Source organism: Micromys minutus (genome assembly GCF_963924665.1).
Source record: "Micromys minutus genome assembly, chromosome: 25".
Taxonomy (NCBI): Eukaryota; Metazoa; Chordata; class Mammalia; order Rodentia; family Muridae; genus Micromys; species Micromys minutus.
In genome coordinates this window covers 24,142,908-24,153,123 of record NC_137960.1, presented here as the reverse complement: position 1 = coordinate 24,153,123, position 10,216 = coordinate 24,142,908, and the positions used below count along the sequence as shown (strand labels likewise).

Below are 10,216 nucleotides of genomic sequence, written 5' to 3'. Positions count from 1 at the left end.
GCCATCTGTTTTGTGACAGGGTTATGGGGCCTGTCAGAATGAAACCCAGAGACCAGCTGTACAATGAACATAGCCTGTCCCCTGGGGAAGCCTGACCTGTGTCTCCAGCCCTAAGCTTCAGACCTCACCACCCAGATGACTTCTAAGAATTTGACTGTGGGAAGCCCTGCGTGGCTGCAGCTCTGTGGGAAGGAGAGGAAGCCCCCTGGCAGGACAGGCACTCACTTCCTGCCCATCTCCCTCCTGTAGGGCTCTAGTCTTTTCTTCTAGGGACCCTGAAAGCAAAGGCATGTCAGCTTGGTGGTTTCCTGTTTTGGGTGAAGTTTCGTGCGGTCTGGGCTCTGTAGACTCATGAACTCGGGTGCTGCCACCTTGTTGCTGCTGTGGAGACAGCAGCAGGGTCTTGGGGTGGAAAATGGAGGTGCCCCAAGGTGCTAGCCCTTAGGGCAAAAGATGGGGTGGTGGTAAGACACAGTGGGGAACTGGGCTTCCCAGGAGGAGGGAGGAATCCTGTAGCCTCAAGGGCCATATTGGGTTCTTAGTACTAGCAGAGGCCTACAGAGAGAAGTGTGTATTTTGAGGAGGTATTTCACAATTTATCCTTAGAAAATCAGAAACTTGGAGGGGGCGCTTTATCTTTCTCTGGAGGGTTTCTACTATCTCCAGTGAAGCTCTCCCTGGGACTGGGATGGGAGGGTCCAGTAGGAAAGATTTCTGATACAGCAGGGGGCTTCTTGGCAAGCCAAAGGGCCACTGGTAGCTATTGTGGATCAAGCTGGGGCTGCTGGAGTACTGTAGGGTGCCTTGAACCAACTTCTCAAAAGAGCAACCCTGGAACTACCCTACTTCCGCTGGGGAGAGGCCAAGAGCCCGGGAAGGGGGTAGCTCCTTCTTCGAGAAGTGTTTTCTGGAGGAAGGACTTGGAGGAGGCAGCTAGGCTAAGAGCCACTGAGGGCCCTTTGTTTCCTAACCTGGGCACTGTTAGGATGCTACCTCAAAAAAAAAAAAAAAAAAAAAAAGGTTTCCTGGGTGTAAGCTGAGGTAGCATCCCAGTGCTGAACCTGCCATGGTAGGAGCTGAACTAAAAACTTCTCAGGGAACTAAAATAGGCAAAAGAGGAACTGGGGGAGGAGGGGTGCCAAGCAGGATGGGGGGGGTTAGTGCAATAGTCTCTTGAAAACAGACAGCCCAGCTGAGTGCCAGTCCCAGACCACAGAGAATATGGGCCATCTGGCTCTTGCTCTGCATGCTTGTTCCTTTGCCCCAGCACTTTCCTTCCCTATAATGAATTCAAGTCCTGTGAGGGTGAAGACTAATGGCTGCCTGGTGAACCAGGACCTCTGGATTCCACTCTGGGGATCTGGCTTTGTCTGGGCCTTCAAGGATCTCCATAACGGCATTATTGCCAACGGATAAATATTTCACTGGGTTTCGAGGTTCTGATATGTTGGTTGTGGCTGCTTGGAAAGTATAGTGAGAGGAATTCTGATAAGGACACAGCTGATAAGAAAGTGCTGAGATTGATTAATAATGCCTGCCTTGGACTTGGGAAGAGGAAATGGCTGTACGGATGCCCATATCTTAATCTTTTTTTGTTAAAATATGCTGCCCAGAAGATTTCCACATGTGTTTTTGTTTCTTTGATATCCTTATCCATGTCAGCCTTGAAAGTCTTTCTGTATATATGTGTATAAAGTATGCATGTGTATGTTTTTGTGTGTGCACATGGAAGCCAGAAATCACCACTGGGTGTCTTCCTCTATTCCTTTGCAATGTATGTTTCAAAAGATGTATTTACTTTATGAATATTTTGCCTGAATGCATGCATAGGTGTCATGTACATGCCTGTTGGAACGCTGGGAACTGGAGTTATAGGTAACTAGGAGCTACCATGTGAGTGCTGGGAATCAAACCCAGGTCTTCTGCGAGAGCAACAAATTAAAAGACAGCTCTTAACTGCATGAGCTATCTTTCCCGCCCCACGACTGAGCATCTTTAGCATTTAAATTTTATGTGCATTTTTTTTATTTGTTTGATTTTGCCTGCATGTCTGTATGAGTATTATGTGTGTCCCTTGCACCTGTGGAGGCCGGGGCGTGGGGCACGGGATCACTTGGGAACAGAGGTATAGATAATGTGAGCTGCCACGTAGATGGAGTCAACGGGGATCTTCTGAAAGTCGAGCAAGAGCTTCTAACTGCTGAGCTGTCTCATACTGTTGGCACGCCCTTCTGTGAATCTGGAGCTTAGCGCTGGGCTCTGAACAGTGAGCTTTGGGGATCTGCTTGTCTTTGCCCCACCACACCCCCAACTGCTGGGGTTATCGACTACATACAGCTTGTGGGTGCTAGGGGTCTGAACTCGGGTCTTCATGTGTGTGTGGCAAGCACTGAGTCACCCCCACCCCCAAACAAGAGTTTTTTACCATCCTCACTCAATGCAGAAGGAAATGGTGGTTCTGAAAGGCTCATGTCTTGTGTCTGGTGGGACTAAATGTTGGCTCTCCTGCCTCTCAGACCTAGCCCCTGTCCTGTCTGTGAACCAAGCAGCCTTCTCGTTCATGACCTGCTACTGACTTCAACTTGTACGCTCTGGGCTGCTGAGGGATGAACCCACTCTTACTGATGCTCCGTCTTCTCGGACCTTCTCGTGGATCAGAGAAGCTCTGCTAGTGTGTAGGCTCCTTCCACACCAGTTCCTGTCACCTCCTTCCTGCCTGGGGATTTCTGGCAGACACAGTAGTCCCTGTACTCTGCCTGTTTCCATGGGGGTGGGGATTCCTCTGACCACTGAACGCTAGAAGCTCAGCCGGCTGTATGGCGGCATCTGGGGAGTGGTCCTCCAACAAGGAAGGTGAGTTGCAGATGCTGCTTCACCGACTGCCCACCCTGTTGTTCTCCTACAGCATGTTTGGTTGAAAACACGAGTCAATGCAAGAGGCCAATGACCGGGTTACTCTTGCTGGCCTGGGACAGGTCGGCCTGCCCGATGTGAACACACAAAAATGGTTAGTATAGGGGACCTAGAGAGTGAGGCAGAGCCAGAGCCTGGGAAGTCAGGGTCCCGGCTGCAGAGGCTCTCTTTAGAGAATGTGATGACCTGCTCGGGTGATGTTCCCAGCTCACAACCCACCTTAGAGCCACTGCCAGGGCCTGCAGACAGGGTAGGTACAGATTTTATCCCCCAGTAACCAGGAAGTCAGGGCTATCTGAGACTGTATTTCCTGTTGCTGGCTGTCATTCATATGTCAAAGAGGCCACCCTCTTTCCTAAATCTCCTGCCAAGGTGCCTCAGGGCCAGGACTTGGCCCCTGACCTCTTCATCGCCTTTCGTCCTTCCTCCCTGGACCCTGCCCTTCCTTCTACAGGGCCCCTTGATGGCCACTTGGGCCTTGCCATAGTTCTGTCCTTCCTGCCTGTAGCTCAGAGCTAACAGAGGCTCCAAGCAATACAATGGTTTCCTCTGGTGGGTGGCAGGTCATTGTGTAGCAGGTCTGAGGCTGGCCCAGCTGGTCCTGGCAGCCCAGCTGTCCCTGTCTGGACGATACTGGCTAAAGGCTGTGGCTAGGAATGTCCGGCTTTGGGAGGCAAGGGGGTGTTACCCAAAGAAAGAAGGGGAGGGGTTTGGACACAGGGGTTCCTCTGGGTTACTGGGAACTTCTTGGCAGCTGACTCCTAAGCCCTATGCTACAAATAACACCCTTGGGCTGGCGAGATGACTCATTTGGTAAAGACACTTGTAAACAAGTTTGGTGATCTGAATTCAAACTTCCACGTGGTGGAAGGAAAGAACCAATTTTGGTAAATTGTCCTATGATCTTCACAAGCATCCTGTGGCAGTGTGCACGTGTGCCCATATACATGTTCCCTCTACCCACAGGGGGAAAAAAAAACAAATGTATGCTTTTTAGTAATGATATAGCCTAGAAATCCTTCCTGGTCCCTGGCTCCGAGCTCCCATCCTTGGGTCACATTATGCACAGAGTATCAATTTTATCCTGTGTCTTTTTTCTGCAGGCCCGGGACTGTCTGTCTATGGTTTCTTAGCCTCTGGTATGGTCTTGCTGCTGCTGGCTGAAAGGATGGATAGCTCCCCAGAGAAAACAGCTAAGGAGGATGCACCGTTAGAGGCTGAACACTGCCTAGAGCTAGGCTGCAGGCCAGAGACCCACCTCTTGGTGGGCTGATGCTCAGACCATAACATGGATGTACTTGGCTATTCCACAGGACTGATCAGCAGAGACGGGACAAGTGCCCTCATCTCCAGGTGGAGGTGAAGAGCTCTGAACTTGTCTCTCAGGTCAATCCAGGTCTTTACTGTGTGACACTAGTGATTTCAAGTCATAGAGCTGGGGATATGGATCATTTGGTGGACTTCCCCTCCCCATAGCATATCTGTACTCATAAATCCTGGGTTCAATCCCCAGTACCGTGTAAACCAGGCATGGTGATACACACTTATAACCCCAGCTTTTGGAAGTGGAGGCAGGAGGATCAGACATTCAAGGACCTTCTCAGCTATAGAGTGAGCTTAGAACAGCCTAGGTTACATTAAAAAAAATCTCAAAAAGAAAATAAAATAACACAGAGCTCTTTCTTCTATGCTAAGAAACCAGGACACTCCAAAGAATGGATTTCCCCACTTTGCTTTTTCTTTTTTCCTTCTGTTTTTCTTCTACTAAGTGTCAGCTTTTTTTTTTTTTTTTCCAACTAAGAAGTCCAAGAAACAGCAACTGTTGCTGAGCACAAAGTCAGTGTTCGTGATTATCCAGACAGTACTTGAAAGAATGCAAGCTAACTTATGACTTTAGCTGAAGCTCTGCCACCTGTAGGCAAGTGTCTCACTGAAGATGATTAAAACGTCACCCTTTCACATCGTCCCAATTGCCTCCCCACCTCCATTCAGTTACTCGTGTCCTAATTAGCCCACTGGCTGAGCTAGCAAAGACACCGAGCTGCCTGGGGAATGAGGATGCTCCTTAGGAGGCAGGGCTTGTTTTCCATTTCGAAATGTGATGTGTGTTCCAGGGACTGTCAGCCCAGTTCCTACCCCTTGGTCAGCGTTGCTCCCGATGAATGCCAGCCTAGACCTGCTCGTCCCTCAGGACCACTGACACGGTTGATCTCTAAAAGACATCTTTTGGGGGCAGAGAGCAACTAAGTAGAAATGTATACAATCTTTACCCCCACCGAGGGCACACCCTATGGAGAATGGCTTATGACTTGCTTTGGCCAAGAGAAAGTCTCAGAAGGGACCCTGTGCCAGCCCGAGCCTGGCAACCACTGGGCCTCCTGTGCCTCTTGTGCTCTCTCCCCCCTTGCATCTTCTGAACAGGCACAGGCTTGCCAGTGGGAGGAGCTGTCCCCATCACCTCCAATGGCTGCCCAGCCCAGTGCCAGAAGTGCAGCCTGCTCAGTTGCCATGAAAGCAACGTGTACAGGACAGGAGCCCCAGATGAAACCATAACTGGCTGGCGGAGCTCAGTCTACATCACCTGCCTGAAAATCAAAGCCTTGCTGGGTTTTATCTGCCTCACCGCGGAACTATTGTGACAGCTACAGACGTGATTCTTTCCATCTTCCCTAATTCAATTTCCCCAATACTGTCTTGTCTACCTTTTCCAGGTATCAAAGGGGAGGTCCTGGCAGCTTCTGATTGGCCAGCTTTCAAGGTTCCAAATCCTAGACCACTCCTCTCCACTAGCACAGTCTCCATCCAGTCTGCAAGCCACACCTCCTTCCCCAGCTCTAATAACCGTGGGCATCACAGAACCACGGGATGTGGCCTTGTTCGCCGCACAAACATGGGATACACCCATACCCACACAGGACTACAGCCATCAGCACCTCCCATGCCCAGTGTTGTGACAATGTCTCGATAACAGGGGCAGGGAGAGGGCCAGAGGTCTGCATTGCCTTACAGTTGAGTTTGGCCCTGCAGTGCACAGTGTGGTCATAAGTCCTGTTTCTCAAAACCCCTGATAATATTGTTTACTGACCAGAGGATGGTCAGAAACTCAGAACTAATGCAGACTAGAGAGAACCAGCCCCCTGCTTGGCATATATCTGCCCTGAGAACTCCTGGCCTGTGAACTTATGGCATACACACTAGGAAGTATCAATGGTCTGAGGGCTAGGAGGAGCTTCAGCCCCATCACCGGCTTCCCGCACACAGGAGGCAGAGTTGTCCCATCCCCCACCATTGCTCACCGACAGTGTGGGGGTGCCCTCATCTTCCACGGTGACCACCAGATGGTAGAAGTCCTGGCGCTCACGGTCGGGTGGAGCAGGCCGTGTGGCTATCTCTCCGCTGATACGGTCCATACGGAAAGTCATATCCTCGTTGCCCTCGGTGATGTAATAGGATAGGACACTGTTGATCCCGATGTCACGGTCAGTGGCTCTCACCTGGACCACTGAGGTGCCTCCACCCACATTCTGGTAGGAGAGCAGGAAGCAGTTATACTGGGCCCACAGTGAGAGAAAAGCCTAAACTCTGTTCCTGGTGCCCCGAGGTTTCACCCAGCCCCCTGGAAGCTCTGCTTTGTGTTCCCTGGGGCACGGTTAAGGCTGATCAGCATGTTGGTAGACAGCATGCTTTGGATACCTCCTACACAACAGGTCCTGTGTGAATCCCTTGATTCTGGTCCAATCCTGTGAGCTCAGATTGGATGCTCATACTCACATATGAAAATTTCAGATACAGGAGAAGGACACATGCATACCCACACAGCCAATCAGAGGCTATTGTGGGGATGTCCCTTGAGAGCAGGAATGTACCCTGAAACACCTTCCTTCATAGGCAACCCCTGGCACACACTATGACCTGGCAAGGCTTGGAAAGAGATTTTGTCAAGTTGTTCAGCCTTAGTGCCAGGTAACAAATATGTTTGTTTTAAAAAGAAGCCATCCCAGGGTCTCTGTTTTTTTAACCACAAAACTATATCACCAGGCTGGGTACTGGGGCTGTATCTATTCACAATCTCTAGTCTGAGGACTGAGGGACCAGTGGGCCAAGAAGACGTTTGAATGGCTTTCTCATGGTTGGCTTGTATCCATGGTCCACCCTGAGTGGTCAGCTGCAGGTGACCTGGACTCTTTACCTCATTCACACTGACGTTGTATCCAAAGGGGCTCTCAATCACCGGAGGGTTGTCATTGACATCCAGGATGGTCACCTGTAAGATGTGATCTTTCTTCCGTGGAGGAGTGCCACGGTCAGAAGCCACAACCTGTGAGGAGGAGGAGGTTTGCCATCAGGATCAAACTATGGAATCAGCATTATAAAGCCCAGAGGCTGCCCCCTTGATAGGGAGGACCTGGGAAAACCAAGAGACTCACTGACCAATCTCGGTCTGTGCCCACCACCAAGCTCTCCCCTCTGCCTGTGCTACAGGCAGTTCTTGCCTACATCTTGTCAGATTTACCTGGCTTTTGACTCAGTGTATAAATGCATCATTTTTCTGACTTGTCTGTGCTTTGGGCTATGTTAGCCCTTTACCTTGATCTTAGGTCTGAGATACGATTCAAGCCCTTTGGGTCTCTGGTAAGCAGAGAGAGGGTCTGGAATATTCTTTTGCAGCCTTCTGGAGTTATGAGGATACCCTGAGCCAGTTTGTAGTGGAGCTCAGTGTTGCCTTGGTGGCCTCTAGGTTCTCGGCCTCTGCAGAGGACTGATGTGGGATGCTTGGACATTCATGGTGCATAGGCCAGGCCCAGGGCCTAGGAAGCCATTCTAGTCAGAATGGTGCCTTGCCCTGCAGCAGAAGCAGGCCAGATGGGGTTCTTCTGGCCATTGCATATGTGGGGAAACTGAGGCCCAGATAGAAGAAATTATTTTCCCAAGGTCCTGCTGTGTCCCTGACACGGTCACCTTCCCACAAGAAGTTTCACCAAGCATTCTACTGGCTGGTTTGTTTGTTTGTTTATCTATTTATTTATTTATTTGTTTGAGACAGGGTCTCCTGTAGCTCAGGGTAGTCTCACATTTAAGATATCATTGAGAATATGACCTTGAACTGCGGATCCTCCGGTCTCTGCTACCTCCCTAGTGTCTGAATTTATAAGCATGTACATATGTCGTCACGTCTGGCTCTTCTGACCCTTGAGGCCCCCTCAGATGCTTCCGCTGGGAACGGAACCCTGTCCCAGGTCACCCTCTCCCCATCAGCTTTCCTGTGCTTAGCTCTCCGGGGATCACAGGCCATATATCACTTGGTAACAGCAGAGAAATTGACTGCCAGGGTATTCTGCGAGGTGTGCTCCCTCCTAAGTGGCTGCGAGTAGCCCAGGTGGAGACAGTGGATGCTCACCTTGAGGATATAGTGGTCCAGTTCCTCCCTGTCCAGGGGCTTAGCCACAAACACTTCACCAATGGAGTCATTGCTGGTGATAATCTCAAAGGCCCCGCCAATGTTACCAGAAGCCAGGGAAAAGACCACCTGTGGAAAGAGGATACAGGGAAGGGGCTGCCTTGCCTCCATGCTCTATGACTCTCTTCTTCCAGGCTCCTGGAAGGACCAGATCATGCCAAGGGAAGGGATCAGGCCCACCAAGGCCATAGACACCTAGCAACTACGCAGTCCTGGGAGCAGAGCAGCCTGGGAGCCTGGAGAATGGCCCGAATCTCCCCATGTAAGCACCCACTCCTGCTTGCTGACATGAAGCTTGCTGGCTCAGATGGTCTCTGAGGACTAAGAAACACCCTACAGCCTGGGTAGACCCTTGCTTGATGCCTACCTGTCCATTGCTGCCAGCATCAGGGTCCCGGGCCTTGACTGTGGCTACCCGCTGGCCCACCGGGCAGTCCTCAGGCACACTGATGACTGAGTCAGAGGTGAAGTCAAAGCGTGGGCTGTTATCATTCTCATCCAGAACGGTGATGTAGACCTGGGGGCAGACACACTCAGCCACCTCCTGCTTCTTTCCCAAGATATCCTTAGACCATGAGGTCAGCAGGGGCCTTGAGCAAACCTTCAAGCCCCAAGACCCATCCCAGCTTCTCTGAGCAATATCCGTGTGCTTGCATGCATGCATGTGTGTGTGTGTGTGTGTGTGTGTGTGCGTGTGTATGTGTGTGTTGTGTACTAATCACAGGGCCAAATCAGCAAAGAGAGGGGCTTTGAAGACTGAGGTGGTACGGGGGGCGGGGGGGGACAGGGACAGCTCATGGGAATGACGGGCTAGAATACCTCCTTGGCACTGGCTGACATCACATCCTGTTTTTCTGGAAGATTAAGGAGTTCAGATTTGTATATGAAATAAGCCAATGAATCAGAGAAACGAAAACCCTGGGCAGGCTGTCTGAAACATAGCTGCTGGCCACGTCGCGGCCTTCTTACCCACAGCTCTGCATTACAGAGAAAGAACCAGGCCAGGAGCAGGAGGCTACTGTAACCCAGTGGGGAAAGAAGCTCTGTGAAAATTGCATTTTCTTTCAAGTCCGAGGTCTGGATCTCCGGGTGGAGAAGGCACCAAAACAGGAAGAGAAAAGGTTCAATATGGGTGTGACCTAGGAATTGTCCTAGGAAGATCACAGGCCACAGAAACTAGAAACACAGCTCTATTCACTGCCAGGGACAGGTTGGGAAGTCACCTGGGTTTTAAGAACCGCTTCAAACTGTTCCACCCACCCCCAGGCCAGTCTGCACCATTCTTTTTTAGGTGGTGATTTCTGGATCCCATCCCCTGACTGCTTTTGGTATGCACAGTGCTCACGGTCCTGTGGGTCATTTCTGTCCTACAGAAGAAAGTCACTATGACCCACCCTGACCCCAAATTAAGCTACCTTTCCTGGTTTCAATCCCCCCACCCCACCCCCAAGGCATCATCAGGCTGCTGTCAGTGTCAACTCCTCCACTGCTGGCTGTGTGACATTACACATAGTTGCTGGACCTCTATGGTTTTCCATTTTCTCAGCGGAAAACTTCTGAGCCTAGAAGAGACACTGCGCTGAATGCAGGAAACAGGAAATGAGCAAACACAGGTACAGGTGGCTTATAGTAATCGTCACTGTCCCTCCTCTGTCTTTCCTGTCTGATGGACACTCAGCCTTTCCCCAGTAAAGCCTGTACTTGTCTACCAGGGAGTAGTCTGAGCCTGCTAAGCAAGCAAGTTGCTATGGGAAAAGGAAACGATGATGTCTTCTACCCCATGCTCAGAGCAAAACCAGGCAGCGAGAGATGTCCTGCGTACGTGCCTGACTGGCCCTTCAAATT

General features: G+C 50.7%; 1 protein-coding gene across 2 annotated transcripts in view; it reads right to left on the bottom strand.

The window, feature by feature from the left end:
• Positions 1 to 10,216, bottom strand: part of CDH23 (cadherin related 23) — a gene marked incomplete at its 5' end in the record, with an annotated part of 329,115 nt that overhangs the window by 63,145 nt on the left and 255,754 nt on the right. For both annotated transcript variants that reach the window (XM_080938106.1, XM_080938107.1), the window contains 4 exons: positions 6,210 to 6,437; positions 7,103 to 7,231; positions 8,312 to 8,440; positions 8,739 to 8,888. In XM_080938106.1, the coding sequence (XP_080794232.1) occupies positions 6,210 to 6,437; positions 7,103 to 7,231; positions 8,312 to 8,440; positions 8,739 to 8,888 (636 nt within the window). The remainder of the gene's footprint in view (positions 1 to 6,209; positions 6,438 to 7,102; positions 7,232 to 8,311; positions 8,441 to 8,738; positions 8,889 to 10,216) is intronic.